Here is a 27513-nt window from a genome sequence, read left to right on the forward strand (position 1 = left end):
CCTGACTGTGTAGAAGACAATCAAGAAAATGCTGACTGCCCACTGTGTGCATGACACTGTACTGAACAAGAGACCCTCCAATCTAACTCAGCAAAATGAAGTTTGTTAATGCATTAATGAGCCCATGTATAGACTGCTGATGCATGCAAACTTCTCCATAAGCAAGTTTAATGCTATAGTAAACCAACAAAAAGAGTCCAAGCAGCCCATAAGTGCTCCCTCGTAGGTGATAAATGACCTTTCAAGTTGAACCAAATGCTTTCACCTAAAAGAGCAGGTGAGTAATGCTGCATTTACAATGGGCTTTATCTATGTATGGATGATGTCCCTTAGTTGCAATTTCCTTTGCTCAGAGAAGAAATCACTACTCCAGGCTAATGAATTAAACATAGCCTAATTTATCCTAATTTGATTTCAGTTCTATCTGCTTTATGCCATTTTACAGAGTGCGGATGATACACACAAAAACCGTTTAAACAGAAATCCCTTATTTATATAGAAGTTATATAACAAAAGCAAATCTATTATTTGTAATTTTAAAATGTTTTGTTCATATAACCGACCCTATAAGTGCATATGGTAAAAAAAAAAAAAATAGCATAGGAAGAATTAAAGAGTGACCCACCTCTCCACAGTCTCACTTCACAAAGGCAGTTTTACGTATTGTTGTTGCTGTTCTTTAGGACATTATCATAGGACATTAACTCTAAAAAATATACTGCTGCTCTTAATTAACCAATGTGAAACAGTATCAGCTGACTTCTTGATTTACATAAGACTTCTTACTTCTCATACATGCTCTCCAATTTGGGGAGGAGGATCAGGCTTATTAAGATTTAATTTACATATAGTAACATTCATCCTTTTTCGTGTACAGTTTTATGGGTTTTGACAACTGCATTTCAATCATCCCTCCTTCCAGATTCCCTCATGTTCTCTTTTAGACAAGTCCTCCTGCCACTCCAGCCCCCAGCAAGCAATGATACTTTTTGTTCCTGTATGTTTTCCTTCTCCAGAACATCAAATGAATGCAGCCCTTTGATTCTGGCTTCTTTCATTTGCTTCTTAAGGCATTCATTCATGTTGTTGTATACATCAGTAGTTCACTGAGTGGATATAAAACAGCTTGTTCATCCATTCATAAATTAAAAGCCCTGGGTTCCCCCACCTCCAGTTTCTGCTGATTAGGGATAAGCTTGTAATAAACCATACTCTATAGGTCTGTGTTGGAAATCAGTTTCATTTCTCTTTGCTAAATATCTAGAAGTGAAATTACTATACATTTTATATGAAATATAAAAAGTGTTTTCTAAATTAGCTATCCTACTTTATATTCACCAGTAATGTGTGAGAGTTCTAGCTGCTTAGGATTCCTACCGACACTTGATATTGTCATCTTTGTTTTCTTGTTGTTGTTGTTGTTTTTCCTTTTGGTTGTTGTTTGGCTTTTTTAGCCATTCAAATAGATATGCAGTAGCATGTTGCTATGGTTTTAATAAGGACTTCCTCAATGACGAATGGTACTGAGAAGTTTGGGTGCATTTATTTCCATTCATACATCTTCTTTAGATCTGTTCAACTCTTTAGCCCACTTATTGGGTTGTCTTCTTATTATTGAGATTTGAGAATTCTTTATATATTCTGATTCAAGTGTTTCATCAAATACATGTTGTGCAAATATTATCTCTAAGACAAGGCTGTGGGGCTTGTCTTTTCATTCTCTTAACAGCATCTTTCAAAAATATAAGTTTTTTATTTTAATGAAGTCCAATTTATCAAGATTTTCTTTTATGGAGCGTGCTTTTTGTGCTTTCATATTAAGAAATGTTGCTTAGCCCAAGATCAAATTTTTCTTCTATGTTTTTTTTAGAAGTTTTTATAGTTTTAGATTTTATTTTAGGTCCCTGATCCATTCTAATACTTGTAGATGTGCAAGGTGTATTTTGAGGTATTTTCTTTCTTGGATGTCTAATTATCCTATCATCATTTGCTGAAAAGACTATCCTTTTACCATAATATTGTCTTTGTACCTTAATTTAAAAAAATCAATTGGCTACATAGGAATGGGTCTATTTCTGGTTTCTCTGTTCTACTAATCAATGTGCCTCTCCTTTCGCCAAAAATGCACTTTCTTAATTATTGTAGATTTATAAGTCATCAAACAAGTTACTGTAAGCATGCCAACTTTGATCTTCTTTTTCAAAACTGATTTGGTTAGTTCTTTCGCTTTTCCATACAAATTTTAAAAGCTTGTTGAAGTCAGCAAAAATCTCTGCTGGAATTTTAATTGGAACATTGAATGGGATTACATTGAGCCTATAAACCAAATTGGGGGATAACTGCCATATTAACAACATTAAGATTTTGATTCTGTGAATATACTACATCATTCATTTAGATTTCAAATATGTTTTATAGTTTTCAACATATACACCTTCTGTATATTTTCGTTAGATTTTTACCTAAGTATTTCATGGTTTTTAGGTGCTATTGTAAATACCTTCCTTTTTTTCCAATTTCTAATTTTCATTTGTTAGTATATATAAAATACAATTGACTTTTTATATTAACTGTGTATCTTGCAACCTTGAACTTGAACTAGTATTTATCAGTTCTAATCCCTTTTTGGGGAGATTCTTGGGTATTTTCTACATATAAAATAAAATCATCTGTGAATATAGAAAATTTTACTTATTCCCACCCAATCCATATGCCTTTTACACATTTTTTTCTTAATGCATTGGCTAGGACTTCCAATGCAGTATTGATTAGAATTGGTAAGAGCAGATATCCTTTCCTTGTTTTCACTTGTAGTGAGAAGCATCCAGTCTTTTATAGGTAACACTGATGTCTGAAGAAGCTCTTTATTATGTTAAGGAAGTTCACTGCCATTTCTAGTTTGGTGAGAGTTTTTATCTAAGATGTTAAGTACTGTCATCTGGTTTTTATGTATCTATTGATATTATCATATTTTTTTTTCTTTAGCTTTCTGACATGGTAAGTTGTAATACTAAATTTTTGAATGTTGAACCAGCCTTTCATTCCCAAAATAAACTCTACTTGAACATGATGTATTATTATGTTATTTTCCTGTTTATACTGTTAGATTTGATTTGATAATATTATATTGAAGATTTTTGCATCTTTATGAGAGATATTGGTCTGCAGTTTTCATCACTAAGATGTCTTTTCATAGTTTTGGTCTCAGTGTAATGTTGGTCTTATAAAATGAGATAAGTGTTCTCTCACTTCCATGTTCTAAAAGAGTCTACAGAATAGACATTATTTCTTCCTAATTTTTAAAGCAATCTCTACACTCAGTGTGGGGTACTCTGAGATTAAGAGTCACATGCTTTACCGACTGAGCCAGTCAGGTGCCCTCTTCCTAAAATTTTTTGACAGAATTTACCAGTAAATCCATCTGGGATTAGTTTTGTTTAATAAAAGTTATCCAGGTTATCTATTATTTCTTGAGGGGCCATTGGTAGTTTGCACTTTTCAAAGAATTTGTTCATTTCCTAAATTTTCTAAGAATGGGCACAAATATATTTTGAAATATTTCCTAATTTTTATTTTTATGTATGTAGGATGTGTAATGATGCCCCCTCTTTCACTTTTCATGTTGGCAATTTGGGTAGTTCCTCTTTTCGGTGGCAAATCTAGCTAGAGGTGAATCAATGTTATTGATCTTAAAAAAAAGATTTTGGTATTCTTGGTTTTCTTTAATGTTTCTTGTGTTGTTTTTTTTTTTAATTTTCAACTTCATTGGTTTCTCCTTACCTTTATTATTTTATTCCATCTGTTTGCTTTGAGTTCATTTGCTATCCCTATAAATTTCATTCTAATCACTGCTTTTGATGTATTTTATAATTTTTGATATGTTGTAGTTTCATTTTCCTTTAATTGAACACATTATCTAATTTTTTTAAACTTCTACTTTAATCCCCTACATATAACACCCAGTGCTAACTGACCTGGATGTAAATTAAAAAGTAAAAATAAATAATAAATACATAAATACATAAATAAATACATAAATAAAACTAAAGTGGGTTGATGGAGGGAGTAGGGTGGGGGATAGGTTAAATGGGTGATCGGTATTAAAGAGGACACTTGTTGTGATGAGCACTGGATATTGTATGTAAGTGATAAATCACTGAATTCTATTCCTGAAACCAATATTACACAGTATGTTAACTAAAATATAAATAATAAAAATAAACTAAAACTTAAAAAAACCCCTTCTACTTTAATCCATGAGTATTTAGACATTTGTTGCTTAATTTTGAAATATTTGGTAGTTTTCCAGATAAGTTCCTGTTGATTTCCAGTTTATTTCCATTATGGTCAGAGAAAATATTCTATATACTTTTAATTCTTTTAAATTTATTAGGTTTGTTCTATGACCCACATTATGGTTTGTCTTGATTAACATTCTTCTAATACTTTATAAAATAATATATATTATCTTGCAGTTAGTTGGAATGTTAAATAAATGTCAGTTAAGTCAAGTTGGTGTAAAGTGTTTCTCAAATCTTTTATAAATCCTTACTAGTTTTTGGCTCCCTTATTCCATCAGTTATGAGAGAGGAATTTAAAGACTCAAAATATAATTATATACTTGTCTGTTTCTCCTTTGAGTTCTATCAATTGTTGTTTCATGCATTTGAAGCTCTATGATTAGATGCATACGCATTTAAGATTATCACATCTTCTTGGTGAAGTGAGCCCTTTCTCATTATGGGATATCCACTGCAATATTCTATTTTCTGAAGTCCGCTTTGTCTGTTATTAATATAGTCACTTTGGCTTTTTTATGATTTGTGCTTGCATGGTATAACTTTTTCTCATAATTCTACTTTTAATTTATTTGTGTCTTTATAGTTAAAATGGATTTCTTATATTAAAAGTGAGTTTCTTAGAGCCAGCATATATTTAGGTCTTGGTGTTTTTTTTCCCAATCTGATAATCTCATCTTTTTAATTGTTGTACTGAACCACTTACGTTTATTGTAACTATTGGTATGGCTGAATTAAAATCTACCATTTTGCTAGTTGCTTTCTATTTATTCCACCTGTTTGGTGTCTTTGCCATTTTATCATGATAAGGACAAGAAGAAGACAATGGAAGAGTATGATCATAAGGTTCTTAGATTAAAGTATGATCATTTAAAGATGGATATTACAAAACTTGGAGCAACCACTAAAAATAAAACAAAAAATTTAGCTTATAAACTAATAGTAGAAATAATACAGAATACTAACATTCTGCCAATTAAACCAAACAAAGGAAAAAAAGGAATAAAGGGAGAGATATAAAAACAAGATGATAGTTTTAAACACAACCATATTGATAAATACATTAAATGTATAAAGTCTAAATTCTCCAGTTAAAAGACAAGTAGGTAAGATGAATAAAAAAGCAGGATCCAACCATATGCACTCTTCAAGAAGCCCAATTTAAATATATAATGTATACACACACATAAATATATATACACAAGTATACATATATACAATGAAAGTTTAGAAAAAAAGGATGGGAAATCTATGATATGCAGGCACTCAGCCAAAGACAGTTGAAGTAGCTATATTAAAAGAGATATATAAATAGTAAGCATAAGAAAGCTGGGATAGCTACAATAGACATTAAAGCAAAGAATATTACCACTGATAAAGATATGTCATAATAATAAATAACACCAGGGATAAAGTGGGAGATTTCCTAATGATCAACATGCATTAAGAGTACATGACAATCTTAATGCGTATGTACCCATCAACAAAATTTTCAAATACATGAAGCAAAAATAGAAAAATCTATTTTTCTAACAAATTCACACACATGTTGAAGATGTCAACAATCCTCCCTCTGTAATTGATAAAACAAGACAGAAAATCAGTAAAGATATAGAAGACTTGAATAACACTATCAAGCAACTTGACCTAAATAACATTTATAGAACACCCCACCAAACAACAGCAGAATACAAATTATTTTCAAGTGCCTGTAGTACATTCCCTAGACCAGACACATGCTAGGCTCCAAAACAAATAGGTAAAACCAGAAAAACTAAAATCATACAGATTATGTTATTTCACCCCCAATGGACTTAAATTAGAAGTCAGTAACAAAAAATAACATGAAAATCCCCAAAATATTTGGAAATTAAACAACAGATATCTAAATAACCCCCAGGTCCCAGAAAACCCTAAAGAAAAATAAAAAAAAAAATATTTTGAACTCAATAAAAATTAAAATACAACATAACACGATTTATGGATGAGCTAAAGCGCTTGCCAAGAAGGAAACTTAAAGCTTTAAATGCTTATATTAGAGGGGCACCTGGGTGGCTCAGTCAGTTAATAGTCCTACTCTTTCAGCTCAGCTCTTTCGGCTCAGGTCATGATCTCGGGGTTTCGTGAGTTTGAGACCACATTGCACTCTGTGCAATGACCATGCAAAGCCTGCTTTGGCTTCTTCCTCTCTCCCTCTCTCTCTGCCCCTCCCCTGCTCACACTGTCTTGGTCTTTCAAAAATAAATAATAAATAAACTTTAAAAAAATAAATGCTTATATTCGAAACGAAGAATGATTTTCAGTGAATGATTTAAGAAAAGGTCATCAAACTAAGGCCAACTGGCTGGCTTATTCGTAAATAAAGCAACACATATTTGTTTGTGTCCTGTCTATGGTTGCTTTTATACAAAAATGACTGAATTAAATTTCAACAAAGACTCGGCCACAGGCCTAAAATATGTATTATATGACCCTTAAGGGAAAAGTTTGCCCACTGTTGATCTAGAATACCAACTGAAGAAGTTAGAATAAAAAAGAATACATTAAACTCAAAGTAGAGGAAGGAAATATGAAGATAAGAGTTGGGGAAAAAAAACCCTGAAAATCGAAAAAAAAACAAAAGCTATTTATTTAAAGAATTTTAAAAATTTATTTAAAGAATTCAAAAAAAAATGATAAACTTCCAACTAGACTGATCAAAGTAAACAGAAAGAAAACTCAAATTCTTGATTCATGAATATGAGAGGACAGCGCTATAAATCCTATAGATATTAAAAATAAAAAAGAAATATTAGGAAAAATTTTATGAAATGGCAATATCCAAAGCAGAGTTCAGTAAAAGCAATTCTAAAGGAGCATCTTCACTTTGATTTGACACAATAAATCTTAGTACTTTTAAAGAGGTCTAGTTGTCTTAATGAAGTCAACTTTCTTCTCTGGGCAAAAGTAATACTTTTAATATAATGTAGTTAATTCATAGCTAGAGAATAGCTGTAGGAAAAAAAGATTTAAAATGAAAAAGAGGTTCATTTAATTATGTATTTATTATCATGTAAGAAATGTTCTGCTATATTCTTTATTTCGTGTTTCAAATTTACAATGTATGATTATCTATTTCCTGGAAACATACACTACAGATTGTAAGTAGAATTTGGGTGAGAACAAGTCTCACTTTGATTATTAGAGCAGGCAAAATATTCACAGAGCAGATCTTTACCCTTGAAGAGCAACAATTGGGATGGAGGAAGAAAAATAAACATACTTTTAGGGGAGCAGGCCAGGAAAATGTCATCAGATGAAATTATGAGATGTGATGAGTTAATACTCTTTAATATATTTTGGCTCTGTTTTAAAACAATCTGGTTTCTTAAAGCTGTGTTCATCTGGATTACAACCTTCTGAGTTAACATCTCTTAGATAAGCATGTATTTATGAAACTACACATTTTGCATTAAAATGATCATTGTCCAGACCATAATGGGTTAGATTTCTTTCTTTATTTTTTCTTTTTTTGAAAGAGTGTGCACAAGCATGCAAATTACAGAGGGGCAGAGTGGGAGAGAGAGAGAGAGAGAGAGAGAGAGAGAGAGAGAGAGAGAGAGAGAGAATCCTAAGCAGGCTCCAAGCTTGACCTGAGATCATGAACTGAACCAAAATCAAGAGTCTGACACTTAACTCACTGAGTCACCCAAACACCCCTGGGTTAGATTTATTTCTAATCCTATTTTTGACCACAGAGTACTTATTTCAGTCAATAATGGTGTTAAACAAAAAATTTACAAAGAAATCAATCAATATACAGAGATATGGCGTCTTTGTCTATCATTTTACCTTATCATGAGATAAGGAAGATAAAACAAATTAGAAGAAAATATATGTGTCTCACTTTCAAAACTAAAGCATCCTAATCATTTTTTTGATGTGAAAAGTTTAATGAAAAAGTAGATTGATCTAATTTAGGATCCTTAAGTCACTGGCAAATTTAAATTGTTTAAAAAAATAATAAGCCAAACTCTTGACTCATACTGAATGATTCACCCATGAGTTCTTGAGGGGATTAATTTAAAACAGTTCCAAAGAAACAGTATATTCACATATCTACTCTAAAACACAGAAGAGGACAACAGAAAAGGGAAGTTATTCTAGAGGAGAGAAAATGAAGAATCAGGACAGAGCAGAACCTTATTAGCCTTGTTGGCCAATCACAGCAAGTGAATTCAAAAGCCACACAATAAGGCAAGGGAGCATCTCCTCAGATATGGGGTGTTGGCTTCTATGGAAATAAAGTCTTCATGTCTGTTTCACACTCCTACTCACCTCCTCCCTCCTTTTTACTTTTCACTGGATTCCTACGTGTGAGGAGTAGCGGTTTTACTGTCCCCATTCCAGGGAACCAAAAGGCACACGTGCTTTAGAGATCCAGCTTTCAAAGAACATGAAAGGCACAGGGTTCATGACCAAGGTCCTGTCTTCTACAGAGGTAATAAATGAGGGAAGGGCAGGACGTGCTTTCTAGTAGAAGAGACCCAGCCACCTCTCTGCACAGACCCTCCATCTTTTCCTCCCTGAGCAACAGCCTCTGACATTATTGCCTGAAATGTATCAGAGGTGCCATGAAGGCTGGATTAATGTGAGGTAATAGAGACAGAGGTCCTCCGCTCTGGCAACCTGGCTTCACTTTGTAGGCATAACAGCCTTTCGATCGTAGTGTCGGGGGCCAGGATTCTGATGTACCACAACTCCCCTGTCCTTTACCCTTAGGATCTTGAATTGTTAAAAGTTCTGAAAAGAGGAGTATATTAGAGTTCTGCCATGCAATTTGGGGAGGGTAACCAAAAAAGTTACTTTGCTTTATTTTGGCTCCCTTTTCTGGATATCACCCTTAGTAACCTCTCTTAGACTGGAGAGATGCACGGCTAAGACATGACAGTATTTGGGGATTCCCACGTCTCCTTAGGAAAAAATGGAAATTCTATATCACTTCTGAACATATCCCTTTATTATCTCAGTTTCTTAAACAATGTAAGGATAAAACTGGAGATCTGACCATCAGTTGTGAAAATTTAAAACAGAAAATTTTAAACATAGAAAATTTACAAATTTAAAACAAAACAATTCAGAGGAGGCTTCCCAGATATAAATAAGGAAAAATACATACTAACATTTTTTGTGCTAGAATTTTTCCTTTTTTTCCTGTTTAGTTCTGTTTTCTATTTACATTTGGAAATTAACTCTCTTGTTTTATTATTTGTTAAACTCTTTATATACATGTGAACATATCCGTTTGAGCTTATTAACGATCCGTGCATAGAGTTGTGCATTATACATCACTTTCTTCTACAAATCTCAAAATGAAGCCAATACTAATCATTTAGTAGCAAGTCAAGACTTAGCTAATAGCAGAAACTAAACAGCCGCTAGGTGATATTAAGGTATCCCTGCCCATTTCCCAAAGGTCTTGCAAATGACTCCTTTAGGAATCTGCTCTAAAACCTCAATCTGCCTCAGATTACCAGGTCCTGTGAGGCATACCGCCTCCCTAGCTCCGACTCTGTCCATTCTCCACTCTCCTTAACCTTCTCTTATTTACAATGAGAGATGCAAGTATGGCCAAGAAAAATACAACTGTATCTTGGCTACTGCTTGGAAGCACTTCCCCTAAAAGAGAAAAACATAGGAACACTTACTCAAAAAGCAACTACTCTAAAAATGCATCTGAAAATAACAATAACATTCAGAAGACCGTGAATGTGGGCAAAACCAACTGCTTTCACACAACAATCATTTCCAGGGCATCTAGAGAGTTCTAACTTTTTCACAATCCTTTTGTGTAAAGATTAGGATTGTAAGATTAGGAAAAGCTGTCTCTCTCTGTTCACAGAGAAACAGTGGAGACATGCCATGCAAACCGCTGGAAGTGACCATTCAGAGATTCATAGAGGGATGGTGGCAGAGCTGGAATAGAAGTGGTAAGAGACAAGTTCTAGAAAAGAGGTTTATACTTCTCTTTCTAATCTAACAGCTGGGAATATAGGTAGCAGAAGCTGTTTAGCTCACCACAACATTTGTTTTTAATGTTGGGTTGCCAGGTGAAAGTACAGAACGCCCAGTTAAATCAGAATCAAGTGGCAATTAATTTTTTCAAAGTTTATTCATTTATTTTGAGCTAGAGAGAGGGGGAGGGGCAGAGAGAGAGGGAGAGAGAGAATCCCAAGCGGACTCTCCACTGTCAGCTCAGACCCCAATGCGGGGCTCGAACTCACGAACCTTGAGATCATGACTTGAGCTGAGATCAAGAGTAGGACGCCTAATGGACTGAGCCACCCAGGCACCCTAAATAGCAATTAATTTTTAATATATGTATGTCCCCTGTCATACTTGTGTCATAATTATACAAAAATTATTTGTTGTTCTTCTAAAATTCAATTTAATTGGGTGTTCTGTGCTTTGCTAGATCTGCAACTCTATGTAATGTGTCTTTTAAAACTACCTATAAATACCCTTGGCTCTTGGTTTTTTAGCTTCAGCCTAGAATTGTGCCCTGAACCCTATACCCCAAAAAACCAGCTGTATCTCCATGTTAGTGTGCACTTGGCATTTTAAGCTCAATATACCAAAACCGAGCTCCAGCTCTCTGCCAACAATCAACTCCATCCCTGCCCAGGCTGGACCGGCTCAGTCGGCCCCACCCCACTTAAGGGTCTATTCCTCCATTGCTTGGATCGAACATTTGGTGTCAATCCCCATTCCTTTCTCACACCTTACATTTATTTTTGTAGGATGACAGCAAATCAAAGGAACTCTCTTTGATAACTTCTGTAAACGTGAGGCTAGATAACAGGTTGAGGCACTACAGTTAGTGAAGAAGAATGCCCCCGAGGACTTCTGCACAGAGATTCTCCTGAGCCAAAGAAGTCTTTTCCTTGGAACCAGAAGCCTCTTGTCACATGTGTGTCAACCAACCAGGAAATGATCCTGCCGAAAGAAGGGCAAAGGTGGAAAAATCTTTTGCATTTACACATTCAGCCAGCCCAAGGATTTCACTTTCACTTCCGGCACAGCTTAAAATGTACAGAGAAAAAAAAAAAAATCTCCCTAACTGACCCCCTCCCCCAGGTTATTAAATGAAACGGCTATCTTTTCACTTTTATAGCACCAACATCTAGCTTACCCAACTCTTAATAATCCTTTCCCAACCAGCAGACCAAGGAATTTCATAAAATTAGTAGAGAAGGCAATGTCTAAATCCATCTATTATCCCAATCACAGCTTCAAACTTCAGAACCCCAGGATATTCTGTCCCAATCCTTTGTTTAATACGCATGATAAATGTGAAGTCATGTCAGGTCTTTCTTACCAAATAACAAGGAACTCAGAAACTAAATACCTAGAGTAACTTGGAGGAGCCTAATTGTTTAGTCAGTCCAGACCAATAAATATTTTCTCTAAGTTTAACCAGCAGTTACCCTCTGAAAGTCTCATCAAGGAGCAACGGTTTCTACCCCACTGCTAATGCCGACATGCCTCAGGTGATAGAGATACTGGGGAATAACAACCAAAGTAAAAAAGTGTTATTGGTTTATCAACGTCTTCAGGTATTTAAAGTCCTAGGCCGGGCACTCCGCAGAGTCAGCTTGGAAGGTGGTGTTTTCTGTCACCCAGCAATGTCATAGTGCCAACAGCAACCTCTCATATAACATGTCAACAATGACATGTACTGCAAAAATGAGCCTTAGGATTAACAATGTAATTTATAAAAGTGACTAGGTAAAAACAAAAAAAACGATGTAGGTAACCACATGAGAAAACAATTTAAAAGATGAGATAAATTGGGGTGCCTGAGTGGCTCAGTCAGTTAAACGTCTGACTTTGGCTCAGGTCATGATCTTGAGGAACCTCAAGATCGGGCTCTGCATCAGGCTCTGTGCTGACAGCTCAGAGCCTAGAGCCTGCTTCGGATTCTGTGTCTCCCTCTCTCTCTGCCCCTCCCCTGCTCGCGCTCTGTCTGTCTCTCTCTCATTCTCTCAAAAATAAACATTAAAAAAAAAGATGAAATAAATAAACTACTTGACTCCCTCTACCAAATCATCAAAGATCTATTTAAAAGTTAATATTCAAAAAAGTAGACAGCAATAGACATTGTTTCTGTGGGACACAAAGAAGGATAAAGTTCTTAAAAGAGACTTGAAAATGATTCCATTTTACACAGGAAAAGTTCAGTATAAAATTTCAATTTTGATAAGTACTTTCCTACTATATTGACACATTATCTCCATATCAGGCATTTTTCTGAGCCTTCAGATTTTGAGGAAAAAGTCAAATTTGAATGATCTATTTTTTTTTCTTTTTTGTACATTTCAATGTCAAAAGTCTCCATGCCTTTTAAAGAATATTGCATGGCATGTTTTCCTATATTGGTATGCCCAGGGTCTCTGAAATTTTCTAAAGATTCTGTCATATGACAAAATATACCTTTCAAGCTAGATAAAAAATAATTGAGTATTTTTTAAAATGTCTACAGCAAAGTTATTAGCTCCCTAAAATAAAAAGGGTTGTACAGACAGCCTGTGGAGGCAATTTCACAGGTGTCTAGTCAAAACTGTGATATGTCGAAGGCTTTTTTTCTTTCTTTCTTTCTTTCTTTTATTTCTTGGAAATTCTATTAAATCTATCAAGAGTAGTTTGAGTATTCCAAGTTAGTGAAGTTTCCAATCATTTCTTATAAAGACTTTCCCATTGTCAGTTTTCTTCCCATTGATGAATCTACTAACTCTGAATGCAAATATTTCACTTTATCCCATCATTTCCTGGACGGTCTCTAAGTGATGGTTGTATCTCCTAAGAGGCTGTGCTTTTCCAAAGATAACTAAAATGCTTTAATCCTCATATAGTATTAATCAGTTCCAATAATCAATTTTCATTTGAATATTGTATTTAGTGATTCAGGACATCTGAAACACGAAATCTGCACATGACAGCAATCATACTATTCAAAACATTCCCCTGCACATGTCACTAAAAGGAAGACTACCCACCCTGGAGTATAGCTATTAATGTCAAACAGATTGTCATCTAGGAAAACAAAAATGCATCAGAATCAGCTTCGGACAAAATACAGCTCTACGGAAAAACACCAGGTTTTTGTGTGCAAATGTCTTAAATCTCTGATTGAAATGTTTGAAGAATGAGTTAGCAAGGAATCTGCCGCTGGTCTCCACAACCAAGGATAATGTTATAAGGAAAACAGTTTTAGAGTTAAAGGGTTTTTCATCACAGCACACTAGGATTTTAGCGAAGATGCATTTGCCCCAGTTTCTAGTAAACATTAGAAGAAACGTTGGTTTTTAGCTTGGGCCGAGGGCTCTATTTAGCCTATCAAGGCAGAGACCTGTTAAAAACGCTGGGGCGCTTGCCAGAATTTTTTTCCCCGGCAACTCTTAGTAAAGATCGTACCTCGAAAGCAATGTGCGTTGCAAACCACGCAGATTTAAGCTCCCTCTCCCGCCTACATCGCTTGGCACCAGCGGCTTTTGAGATATCCCTCGCCTCCTAAAACTCAGACCGAATCGCCACCACCATTCCCCACCGCTTCGCCACCACCACGCCACAATCCTTGCTCAGCTCTCCTAACCTCACTACAGAGCTTTCCCGAAGCCCCCGTATACGGGGAACTCCTGGCGCCACTCAACTCCCAGCCCTCCGCACACCCACAGACACGCTCTCCTACTCCCTCCGCTGCAAACTACCCCCAAATTTGTCACCCACCTCACCCCTACTAGCCATACTCCCACGTCCCTGTCGCTTTTTCCTCTCCTCCTGGCGGCTTCGTCCCCAACACACCTGTCTACCCCTATGGTTACCAGCCGTCAGAGGTGCCCACGCTGCGCCCTATCCCGAGCCCCCTCAGTCCAACTGGCTCTTCCCACTCCAGCGCTTCCCACTCCGGGAAGTCCAAGTGCTCGCAGCACCTTCTAGCCCACCCGCGTGCCCACCCGCAGGCCGCCCCAACCCCCCCCCCCCCCCGACTCCCACCTCACCGGCGCGGGCGAAGGAGCGCCCGTCGTACCTGTCGTGAGCGCGGCGGCGGTGGTGAGCAGCAGGAGAGCCTGGAGGAGCGCCGCGCACAGCGCTCGGGTCATGGCCACCAGGCGGCCGCGCCGGGGCTTCGAGGTCCCAGAGCGGAGCTAGGCGGTCCGGGCAGCGCGGGCCGCTTTGAAGTTCCCGGGCCGCGGGAGGGAAGCACAGCCCGGCACCCTTTTGAAGAGCGCAGTTGGCTCTAATCCATGCGGGCGCTCCCCTCTCCAACCTCCCCCATCCCCCGCCCCAAGCGGCTGGCGGTGCGCGGCGCTCCTGCCACCGGCCCCGGCAGCAGGCTGCGAGGGGGGTGGAGGGGGACAGAGCCCGCCCCCGCTGCGCCTCCGCCCCCTGCGCCCTCTCGCAGCTGCCCGGGGCCTGGCGCGGCCGGCCAGGCGGGCAAAAACCGCCAGAGCGCCAGGCAGTGAGACCGCCCAGAGCTGGGGGCTAGAAAGGCGGTTGGGTGGCGCGGAACCCCCAGGACCCGATAGCTGGGTAAGGGGTTGGGACACGAGGGAGAGCCCGACTGAGGCTTTGGGAAAACTTAAACCGTGCAGCGGTTGCTCCCTGGTGGTCTCTCTACTGTCTCCTACAGGAGATCCACCCGTCCAGGTCTCCAGACATTCGTTTGTAGTCCAGGTCCCTAAAGGTTTTCTAACTAGACTGAGCCGTGAGACAACCACTGGTATTCGTGCGGGGCTCATCCCACCACCATGTCCTGGCGGTGCATGCGTCTGTGGAAGGGCGCCCTCTCTGTTCAGCCCTGGAAATAACCAATTCCCTGACTGCCTTAGCTACCTATAGTTAGGCCTTAAACTTTCTCTCTTACCTGAGGTTTCAGGTAACCTTCCCCTCTAAGACTGGCCACCAAAGCTGAACCACCTGCGCCCGGGCGATTTGATCATCAAGCAGGCTTAGAGGCAGAGGACTCCTCCTATGATCTTTGGAAGCTACCTTGCAGCGGAAATACTGGGCCAGGGGAGGGGAATCCTACCCACGGATTAAGGGAAGGTGAAGAATGATTTAAAGTAATATATTGGAAACTTGTTTGAATTTAATTCCTGGCGCTGCTTTATCGAATGGTTTGCTTCCTGTGTGGGCTGTGATTGAAAATATAAGAGTAACATTACCAGCTAATAAAAATTAGCCCCAAATTCAATTCATATATGTAGCCTATACGCTAAAGCGGATGAGTTTGTTTTAACCTGAACAACACAAAAAGCCAAGAAGCAAACACTGGTGTTATTGCTGCTGTTAAGGGGCTCCTTGGAAAGCGATTGTCATATAAATTAATTGTTTTAGAGTAGGAGATATTATGTGCTTCCTCACCCACCTCAGCTCTAAATAACGTATGTTCTTTCTGAGGTCTACGAAAGACTTATGATGAAATAATGGATATAATTGACTTCACATCAAAAGATCACAGTAGTGGGGGTGCAATGTTGGTTGGATTTGGTGACAGTCCTGAGGATCTCACCCCCACCATTACCACCTTGAATCAAAACATTCCTAAGTGTAAAGAGACTTTGTTCTAATTTTATTATGGATCCAAGCAAACAAAACAAAACAAAACAAAAATGGAGATGTGGGACAAGCCTGAGCTCTTCCAGACACCCACAAAACAGATGCTTTAAAAAAAAAAGGCAAGAAAATGCTAGGGCACATAATATTTTGGCTGATTTGGCTTGATCATTATTTGATAACTGAACTCTAGATTGTGATCTACCATTGGATCATGAGATTTGGAGCTGAAAGAACAGGTTTTAGTGTCTGGGCCTGCTTCCTCAAAAGTAAATGGCACTTCATCTCTCCCTGTTTCTTGGAACCGTGGCCAAGATTTAAAAAGAGTAGTGAATGTGGAAAGCATTGGTAAATCATCAGGCATTACACTCTTGTCAGGTATTTACTTGCAATATTTGTTTTGTCTCTTGAATACATGTCTCTTGCATGTTGGAAAGCTCTGATCTTCTAAAAAAGCGAGGGTATTACCCAAGAAGTCTAATATTGAATGACTTTAATATTCTAAACAAACGAAACACTGTCCTGTGAGTCTAATAGTGCATCATCTGCTATGGTATCCGCTTGCCAGGTGTAGAGAGTGAGCACTTGAATTGTGTCTAGTGCAAATTGACATGTGCTCTAAGTATAAAATACATGCTGGATTTCAAAGACTTAGTACCAAATAGAATGTAAAATATATCATTAATAATTTTTATATTGCTCATGTTGAAATGATCATATTTTGGAGGTATTGGGTTAAATATATTACTAAAATTAATTTCACATATTTCTTTTCACTTTTTAATATGGCTCCTAAAATTTTTAATTAAGTATAACTTGCATTATATCTCTATTGACAGTGCTGGTCAATGAATCCTCATCAAATGGCAAAGATCATCATCTTTGCCTTAAGCACTGTATTAAAGAAATAAACAATTGTTAATGCCTTGCCAGCCAACAGATAGCCAGCCAATAAAGGAATCAGGATCTTTTGAATTCTTGGCACAAAGTTCTGTGACACATGCACACACACACACACACACACACACACACACATTCACACACCTATGGAAATTAGTCCACTCTTAATCCAATACCTTTTTGTATGAACTATTAAGAAAATGCTTTTCAGGACATATTGAGTGACTCCTGTCATTTAATATAAGCAGTACAACACATTGTTGAATATGTGATACAACACATCTTTTATATTTTTTGTACATAATAGAAAAAATTCACATGTGAGGGCTTTTTTTTTATCCACTGGAAAGAATTTACATGCAAATGTGTTTCTCAGGACTTAATCTCCCCCCCCCCCTTAATCATCTATTTGTACATATTCATTACCATAGCAACATTACATCATGACTCCTGGATTCTCATAATCAAAAGAAAACAACAGCAATAATCAAGGAGTTCATAACCCACCAGCAAAATAGACTTTGGGCGAATAATTCTTATATAAGCAAGGGAAATAAGCATAGGGACTTTAAATTGTAAAGACTTGATACATTTGCAGAATAACATTCCAAATTAATAAGGCAAATAAATGTATATAATAACTGAACTTTGAAAATGACTGTTGCGCCTGGTTGTTTGGGATTTTTTTTATCATACATGTTTCTTTTTTTGTTATCCTTTCTAGAATCTCTAATGCCATGCATCTTAATTTTTCATTTCATCTTGGAACATGAACTTATCATGGAATGAGCATATGGTGAGGAGGCATACTACGATAATTTGCTATATACTATCAAGGTCTAATCTGTTCTCATTTTACTGCATTTTTCCTTCCCTAAACTTATATTCTCCCTAAAGGAGCATATGATACATTCATTTCCACTCATCTCATCTGGTAATCCCAGAAATCTTTATATTAGGGACCTTTGACTTCACTTCTGTTCTCCTCCTTCTCCTTTTGATCATTAATTTCATTCCATGGAAACAGTCATGTGTTTTAGGACCTTTATTTAGGTTCTATAGTATTGTACCTTCAATGCATCTACCTCATGGGGACAGCTCAGGACTCATAAAGAAGAAAAATAATGGCATGACTGTGGATGATACTGGGGCGTAACATAGTTTCTTAACTCAACTTCCACTGCTAAAATTTTTAAAGTACTTACATTATCTGTTTTTACCACCTCCCAGAATGGCTGCACCCCTTCTCTGATTTTCCATGTCCTTTTAATACTATTAATATGGTCTTTCCACATAATTCAAACTTTGTCTGCTTTCCCTTCCACTGACCAATGTCAGTGTGCTGGGCTAATTAGCTGCATTCAATACGGACTCTGTAAAATGCAGGTCAGAGTTTCAGTTCCAAGTAAGTAAGCCACTACTACTTGGCTCATTACCTTAGAAAGGACCTGTAATTATACTCCTCCACAGTGAGGTCACAAGGAGGTTGAGAGAGTTATGGGATTCATACAAATCCATCCATTCCTGAGTAACTAAAAAAAAAAAAAAAAAACACAGTTATTTCAACCCTAGCCAAATCAACATGGTCATTCTGATGACCTTGAATCAAGCAAAAGAGTAGTCTAAAGCTGCTGTGTTGAAGGTGGTAGCCAACCAGCTACTTGTGGCTCTTGAGTACTTGAAATATGACTAGTCTGATCTCATAGGTACTGTGAGTGTAAGATATTCACTAAACTTAAAGACTTAATACCCCCCCGAAAAATCTTAGTAATTTTTAAAATTAATTATGTGTTGAAATGATAATATTTTGAATATATGGGATTACATAAAATATATTATTAAAATTAAGTTGACCCTTTTGCCTTTTATAGCAGCTAGTAGGAAACCTAGCATTATGTATGCGGCTTTCATCATATTTTTATTTAGACAGTGCTCACCTCATGAATCTTCATCCGGTGTCAAGGATCATTTTTCCTTAAAATTGTAGGAGAAACAAACCCTTTCTTCCAAACACGTAGATCCAGCACAGTTATCTTTTACTCCTTTCACTCCTTCAATAGTGGCCCACAGTCAGTCAATAATAAAATCACATTTATTTTCCTTTCATGTTGTCCACTGTCATTCACACTGTTATTTCCACAGCTCAAGCCCCTAGTAACTTCATACTTCATACTTGAGTTGTTATAATTACAAACTAAATCGCCTCCACAACTTAATGTTATCCCCATCATAATGTATCGTCAACACTGCCATCAGAATAACTTTCCGTTAACATAACTCTGATCATGTTTTCCCTTGCCCTCAAATCTTCAATGATCACCCTTGCATATAGAATCAAGGCTGAATTTTTTAGCCTGCTGGTTCTCAGACGTTTTGATATCATGATCCCTTTACACTTCAAAAATTTTGAGGACCCCAAAGAGCTTATGTTTAAGTGGGTTATAACTATCAACGTTTATCATATTAGAAATTTAATTGAGGGGTGCCTGGGTGGCTCAGGTCATGATCTCACAGTTCTTTGGTTTGAGCTCCACATGGGGCTCTGCACTGGTGTGCAGCCTACTTGAGATTCTCATTCTCTCCTCTCTCTCTCTCTCTGCCCTTCCCCCATTCATGCTTTCTCTCTCTCTCTCTCTCAAAATAAATAAACTGCAAAAAAAAAAAGATTTAAATTGAGAAATTCTTAAAACATTAAAACACAGGCATACACAAGCACACACAGTCCATTAGCCTTCAAAGCGATGACATCATTACACATCTTGTAGCTTCTGGAAAATTCCATTGTACCTTTGTGCCAGAATGATACTGGAAAAGACAAGTTACATGTTAGCATTACCTATAGACATAGTGTTCACCCTGTGAACACCCAAAATGGTCTTGAGCACCCCCTGGGAGGGCCTTGAACCATACCTGACGGCCTGCTGGACTGGCTCATTTCTCTACACTCTCCCTTGGTGACCTAATCCTTTCCTTTTCATTGTTTATTTCTGTGTTACATGCTCAAGACTTCCAAGTCTCTGTTTCTAGCCTTGATCTTGCTCATGAACTCCAGATTTATACATCCTACTGCCATCTCCAAAGGTGGTCAAAACTGACACGGGTAAAACGGAACCTGCTTCCCAAACCTACCACTCCCCCTATCTTACTTATCTCACTAATTGTCACCACTCAAGCCAGATACCTTGTTTTGTTTTTTTTTTCCCTTATCTCTCCCTTCTTTCTCATCCTTTACATCTAATTAACCAATAGTTTCTATGGATTCTAACGCATACAAAATCTCTCAATTTTTTTTTTTTTTTGCTTCTTTCCACTTCCCTGCCATCGCCCTACTTCAGATCTACCATCTTCTTTTATTTGAAATGTCAAAAAAGTCCCCTAACTGATCTCACTTCCTTGGGGTTTACTCTTCCCCAATCTATCCCTGTGACCCTTCAGCCAGAGGGATCCCTTAATAGCACAGAGGTGATCATAGCGCTGAAAGCTATCTAAGACATATTCCCATTTCAAACACCAGCAGTTCTAACATTGGCGTCTGAAATCAGCTTGGCGCATAATAAGCACTCAGTAAATACTTGTTGAAGGAATAAGTAAATGACATTTAAGACCCTTAACTGTATTGTCCCAAATGTCTGTCCATCTTCCCCTCTGCTCCCCTCACACTAACACTTTATTTGTTGAATAAATGAGTTATCTGAGCAACAGCAGCATTTTATGTAAATAAAGATACACTCCCTTTGCATTCACATGGCCAAAACAGAGACAGTGGCTTGGGTAAAGTACAGACAATGAGAGCGAATGCCAAAGCTGAGAGTGGGTAAACCTTAAAAGTGACCAAAGAGTGTTCCTTAAAGACGGTCTGGCTTGTGGGCTAAGTCATCCCAGGAAAAGAAAGTTGAGCTATACATCCGTCAAAGTTTTTAGTTGCGAACAAAGAAATCTACCTGAATAAGTTTAAGCAGGAATTAAACTTATGAAAGAATGGTTAAGTAGCTCATGGGCTTCTCTAGAAAAGTCCACGAACCAGGCTCGGAAGTTATGTGGCCAGGGACACATGCCACATCCTGCCACAGACTTGGCCTCAGAGATGCCCTGCCCCTACCCCTCCCTGAAGCACAGACAGTGCATTTTGCACCATTAACACCCTGAGGCTGGACAATGGATGATTCTGCTAGAACCTCTCCAACTGCTACATCCGAACATCAGCTGTAGCTTTCTCCGTCCTCCCTGAGGCTTCAAAGGGGGGCTTGGGACCTGAGCAGCAGGCTTTTATAGAGAGGTAGGGACTCATAAGGTAGGAAATTCCCCCCAACTGGAAAATTGTTTTCGGGTGTTGGTGCCCCAAAAGGAACAACAAGCTGAGATCCTGAAACCCGGGGTTCTAGTCTCACTTTTCCAGGATTGAGGCAAATCAGTCTTTCCAAAGTTACAATCAGAAACTGGGACTTTGCCTATAAGCCCTACATAACCACAGCTTTACCACCTTCTATTCGCTTCAGCTATAAAATGGGAAAAGTACCGCTAAGACTATTATACAAATATAAAGTGGTAGTAATGTTAGTGTCACAAAATAGGGATAGTATGTTCCCAGGCAGAGAACTGTTGGTAATGACAAGATCACGTGGAGTCTTTCTGAATTTCAAAAACGTTGGACAAACACAAGGAACATATTTTCAATCACTTAGGTGAGAAAGGAAAGAGTAGAAAACCTAAATGTAATTTAAAAATCACAAGTTACCTTGTTTGGTTCTATTTTTGCTAAAATTCTTTGAAAAACACTGAATCTTTGTTTACCTTTTCTGTTAGGATGATAAATGAAGTTTATGTACAAATACTGATTGGCATGAGTGACCTGTTTCTAAGTAAAAGGGACCACATATTTGTGTTTGTTCTTATTTGCCTGTTTCTTTGTCTGGCGGGGGCTTGGTTCTCCATGTTTTTCCAAGCAAAATAGAAAACATAAAATGTAAAAAAATTAAAAAGATAGCAAATGACAAAAGCCCTAAACATATATGTACACATATCAAAAAGAATCACTTTCCATTCCCTCAGCCTAAACCACTTGTCCATAAACTCAGAAATCAGGGCTTCTTATGGAACCTAGTAGGAAAAATACCGAAAAGAGCAAGGATGGGGGATGCGACTGTCCAAAGCTCCAGAGGTGCAAGAATGAGACTGAAGGGAAGGATGGTGGGTCGTCTCAATAAATCCAAACTCCATTATTTCCTGTCAGATTTTCTATGTGACCCAATAGCTTTCACTATTCTACTGCCAGGTAGGGTACTTGTCTTGTGATAAGGGCCCCTAAATGTATCTCTGCTCTTAGAAGTTCATAAGCCATTATCGATCCACCTACTTCCTTTGCGATGACTCTTACATCAGGACTTTCAATTGCGCAGCAAACCATGACATTTTGGACAGTGGGGTACGTTATTTTCTTGGTGCTTCTCTCCTCCTTATCTATTGTGTAGAAATGTAAAATACACTGATACCTCTACATATGCGTTTTCTGGGAGTGAGATTCTTCTGAAGACACCCTGCTGTGGTTGGGGAAAAAGCCACCCAGTACTTGGCCCATCACTCGAAACCAAGTTGGCTCATAGCTTATCATTTTCCCCACAGGGCAAAAGGACTCAGAGCGGGATCTGTTGCCTATCTCTACTTGAAAGTAAATATGCCTCAGTCCAAGAAAAAAGGTAAAGTAAACCCAGCTTGCCTTTGATATTTCCAGCCTCTCTTATTTCTTTCCTTCCTGTACAAAAGGATCCCATCTCTGGCCCATTCCTCCCACTCAAGAAATGTTATAAAATCATACATGATTTGGTTGATACATTGTATTTTGGAATGAACAAAATTCTATCAGACTACCACTGTGGCTGGGTATTCGTATATTTTGCCTTTAAGCTTTATTTTTTGGGGGTGGGGAGGAGAGAAAACTTTTTCTTAAATGGCTTTCAAAGAACAGCAACCTGATTAGGGAGAAATCTGAGGGTTATGGATAAACTTTAAATGTTACTGTAAAGAAGATTCTAAAGATATTTTAAGGAGACCAGAATCTTGCTCAGTAAATTAAGTCTAATACCTTCTGTGATTTCAATGGAGAGAATATTGTCAGGTGGGGAAAGAACTGGATGGATGGATACCTAATAATCAATTCTGCTACCACCACATGGTCCCAGAGAGTGAGGACATGAGGGATGCGAGTAGAAGAAAGTTCTCACCCTGTGACACTCTGGCCCAAATGCGGAGCACAACCGTTCCTTACATTTCTAGTACTAGAGGTGATACAGGAGCATTTAAATAAACTCCACTTGAAGCTCAGATGTAATAAAAAGGGAAACAAAACCAGATTAAAAACAAAAGCATACAACTAGTTGACATAATTCACAAAATATCACTTGCAAATGTTTTATCTTGTAGTCCCTAGAGAGGCAATTCTCCCTCCTCCCCCACCTTCAGGCTCCTTTCCCCGCAGCCTATTTGGCAGAAGCCATCTTTAACGAGGTGGAGGCTGACCCCAGAGAGCAACGGATGTTTCCTCTTGCATTTTTAAGCCCACCTTCTAAATGTTCATTCTTTTCTAAGAATCCTCCTCTTCACCGCATCATTGACTCCAGGAATATCCAACTCTTTAAAATGAAACTCTTTACTCTCTGCATGCACACACGCACACATACACACACACACACACACACACACACACACACACACACTAGCAAGGGTCCCAGTTCTCTGCAGCACCAGATTTCTCTCTTCATGAATGACTGCAGTCAAGCCTGAAATCAAAAGCACCAAAGATGAGTTTCCCTGAAAAGGGTGGCCAGTTCCATTACTCTGTTGCAGCTGTCTCTTTAGAAACCAAGCCCAGAAAATAAGGTAGGGGCAGGGAAGTGGACAACCTGTTGTCATCTGCTTCTTCGAGGTCCTGAAACATGTCATGCTATATAGCACAGAGACATCTAGCAAGCTCTGGTGTCCTTAGGAGATACAAAATGGAGAACAAGAATGTTTTTAGACTCTTTCATAAACCTCAGAGGTCAAAGTTTCTGATAACACATGGCATGGAAGCAGATAGAAAACTTGCTACTTTGGGGAGCTCCTGGGTGGCTCAGTTAGTTGAGCATCTGACTCTTGATTTCAGCTCAGGTCAGGATCCCAGGGTCATGGGATCAAGCCCTGCATGAAGCTCTGTGTGGAGCCCCACATGGAGCCCCATGTGGGGCTGAGCACGGAGCCTGCTTAAAATTCTCTCTCTCTCTCTCTCTCTCTCTCTCTCTCTCCCCACTACCCCCTTCCCCCACTCATGCGCTCTATCTAAAAGAAAAAAAATAATAAGTTTGAAAACCTGCTAGTTTCTATCTTGATTTGGTTAAGACTACTTCCACAAAGCCCCAAAGTTTTACTTAAGTTTTAAGTTTTCTAAGCCATTAATACACCTTTAGTGTATATATCAAAGCACAATTGCTGATAGCTGTCTTTTCTTCATTCATTCATAGATGCAGTGACCATGATGTGATGGAAATAGTTTCTTGACACCTGAGTCAAACACACCTAGATTCCAGAAACTCCTTTTGTTAACAAAAACCTAAGTAATCAACATAATTGTTTAGAAATAGTTATTGAACACCTACAACATGGAAAATGTTATTCCATGGTCCTATAATACACAAGAAGATAAATTTGATCTGTCAGAGGTAGTAAGGAAAGTTTGTGGTAGAAAGTATGTCGAGCAGGACTTGGAAATAGAACAGAAATTAGGTGGGGTGAGTGTGTGTGTGTGTGTGTGTGTGTGTGTGTGAAGCACACAGGCAAGAAGGCGCTTGGTTTTAGGGGAACCTGAATAAGGCCAATGCAACAAAATGGGAAAGTACTGGAGATGAGTCAGAAGAAATATTTAGATCAGGTGGGTGTCTTTTAGGCCACATTAAGAATTTGGGTCCTAATTTTTAAGGTAATGGGAAGTCACTGAAAAACTTCAAGAAAGAGAATGAAGTACCCAGATTGAAATATTAAAATGTCACTTATCGATGCTAGTATGGAGAATGGGTTGTGCCTAGGCAAGAGTGAAATCTCAGTCACTAACTGGGAGGATTTTCAGTCATCTGGGTGATAAAATATTTTTGGCAAGAACCCATTTGGGCAGGGAGATGGAAAGAAGGGAATTTTGTTGAGGAAGGAGTAGGCAGGAAAGGAGAGGAATGTTCTCATTATGCCCCAGGGTTCTGATCTCTGCACTGAACAAAGATGCCATTCACTAAAAAATGGAACACTGAGAAGAATCAGGTTGGGTGGGTATGAATTCCACTTAGGAGTTTAAGTTTGAAATGACCGTGAGACACCCAAGAGCTGAGGAGGGAGGAATTAGAAAAATAGGTCTAGGGTTCAAAAAGACTGATCTTAGCTAGAAGTACAAATCTGAGAGTTCTCTTGATATGCAGGAGGTAATTAAATTTTTTTTAATGTTTATTTTTGAGAGTGAGACAGAGAGACTAAGCACAAGCTGGGAAGCGGCAGAGAGACAGAGGGAAACACAGAATCTGAAGCAGGCTCCAGGCTCTGAGCTGTCAGCACGGAGCCCAAGGCGGGGCTCAAACCCAAGAACCTTGACATCATGACCTGAACCGGAGTTGGACGCTAGACCAACTGAGGCTACCCAGGCACCCCAGCAGGAGGTGATTAAAACCAAGGCAGTGAATACGACTTTCCGGATATGTGTTTTTAAACCAGACATCAAATAAGAGTGTCTTGAGTTTTTTCCTGATTTGTTCTAGTCTCCCAGCAAAGCTCCATTGGCTCTTCCTGACTTAAAATGTTTTCAAGAGCCATACTTTATGGCACCAAGGTAGAGACTCTTAATCAATTACTTACTGTAACTACTTAAGAAAATCCAAAATTTTTCCCTGAGAAAAATGTTGACGTTATGCGTAGATACCACTATATTGGTCAATTCCTGTGCCAGCGTGTTGATCTTTTGACTGAGATAGACTTCACATTTACATACTCAAGTGCACACAACCGAAAGAGAACTTTGCCCCTTTGAATCTGGGATTTTTTTTAAAATATTTTTTAACATTTATTTATTTTTGAGACAGAGAGAGAGAGCATGAACAGGGGAGGGTTAGAGAAAGTGGGAGACACAGAATCTGAAACAGGCTCCAGGCTCTGAGCTGTCAGCACAGAGCCGACGCGGGGCTCAAACCCACGGACCGCGAGATCATGACCTGAGCCGAAGTCGGATGCTCAACCAACTGAGCCACCCAGGCGCCCCTGAATCTGGGATTTAAAGCATATGTCTTTCACTAGATTCACAACACAAAATAGACACAATAGAGCTAATTCTTGGAAAATCCAATCGTGCATGAAAGTCATTTTTGCCCGAGATAAGCATTTGTTGGGGAGGAGAGAAACAAGATATAATCCTCTACTATGTTAATCAGTAAGAAAACATATTTGCCCGGATGCCTGGGTGGCTCAGTTGGTTAAGCATCTGTCTTCAGCTCAGGTCATGATCTCGTGGTTTGTGGGTTCAAGCCCCGCGTCTGTGTTGACAGCTCAGAGCCTGGAGCCTGCTTCGGATTCTGTGACTTCCTCTCTCTGCCCTTCCCCTGACCATGCTCTCTCTCTCCCTCAAAAATAAATAAACATTAAAACAATTTTTTTGAATAAAAAAATTTTAAAAGTATAAAAAGAAACATGTTTGCCATTGAAGGTGTTTATATTATTTTAGTTTGTTACATCACTGTGAGGACCATTTTGTTGTATCTGTGAAGGTTACGGTTTTAACAAATTTCTGCAAGATTTCAAAGCTCCGCCTCTTTTTAGACAAAGTGGTAGAAAAGGAAGAGGCAACGGATGCTAGATTTTTAATTTATATTTCTTTGTGTTCCGTGAAGAATTTGAGAGGCCCTACAATAACATACGAAAAGTATGTATTCAAAACATGGAAACATACAAATCGGAGTAGATGGCCATGACTAAGGAAAACGTCAAATGCAAATCTCTGGGCCAAAGACCCCTGCATAGGTACGAAAGTTGGAGTGCAGATTTGAGTCTGACATTTTGGCTTTTGGATAAAGGGATACATCATTACATTCTTTAGTATACAGAAGGAAGATATTGTCTTTCTTCCAAAAGTAATTTATTGCTCGAGGTTTTCTTTAAAAGGCTGCAAAAGATATATTTAAAAATACACTCAAAAATATCTCTCAAGTAAAATGCAGTAGTAGATTTTGTACAGCCATTTCCAGTAGCATGCTTCAATTCAAGATTAGGACCGAATTCCAAAACCAAATCCATAGCAGCGATTCTGTGAAGTGAGAGAGTAGAAGGGAGATGGCCCGCATGGCCCAAATATGTGGCTCTGTGGCGGCCTAACTGAGTCCACAGCTAACCTCTGACATAGACAGATGACCGGCCCTTCACTGGTTTAGTGAGCCATTCTAAGGGAATCCGAGTAAAACTGTTATCTCCAGGAAAACAAATGTTGCACGCACACACACAACAAGGTAGCGTATAAATTCAGAATATTCGCTCATCCTTCAGAGCTTAGGTTGTAAGATAGCATTTTAAGTGCCCGAAGAAAAATTACATAAAAAAACTAGAGGCGGCCTGAGAGAGTGCTTAAGAGTATATGCTCTGTCATCAAACAGAGCTCAGTTTGATTCCAGGATCTACTCCTTGCTGGCTGTAGAATTTTAAGCAAGCTGGAGCGCCTGGGTGGCTC

The 27513-nt window shown here is 38.5% G+C and overlaps 1 protein-coding gene and 1 long non-coding RNA gene across 6 annotated transcripts in view; one reads left to right on the forward strand and one right to left on the reverse strand.

The window, feature by feature from the left end:
• Positions 1-14517, reverse strand: part of ACVR1C (activin A receptor type 1C) — a 73477-nt gene extending 58960 nt beyond the window's left edge. For 2 of the 5 annotated variants that reach the window (XM_042948840.1, XM_042948845.1), the window contains exon 1: positions 14365-14517. In XM_042948840.1, the coding sequence (XP_042804774.1) occupies positions 14365-14437 (73 nt within the window). In that variant the 5' untranslated portion in view covers positions 14438-14517. Of the gene's footprint in view, positions 1-13751; positions 13811-14138; positions 14238-14364 lie in introns of those variants that run through there. The other 3 variants (XM_042948842.1, XM_042948843.1, XM_042948844.1) reach the window with 3 other exon arrangements.
• On the forward strand, positions 14320-24469 carry LOC122226146. Its single transcript, XR_006205490.1, has 5 exons — positions 14320-14387; positions 15214-15383; positions 17518-17589; positions 22413-22486; positions 24287-24469. It is a non-coding gene; the product is annotated as an uncharacterized LOC122226146 (long non-coding RNA).
• Positions 24470-27513: the final 3044 nt, after the last annotated feature.

This window comes from Panthera leo, chromosome C1, assembly GCF_018350215.1.
Source record: "Panthera leo isolate Ple1 chromosome C1, P.leo_Ple1_pat1.1, whole genome shotgun sequence".
Lineage (NCBI taxonomy): Eukaryota > Metazoa > Chordata > Mammalia > Carnivora > Felidae > Panthera > Panthera leo.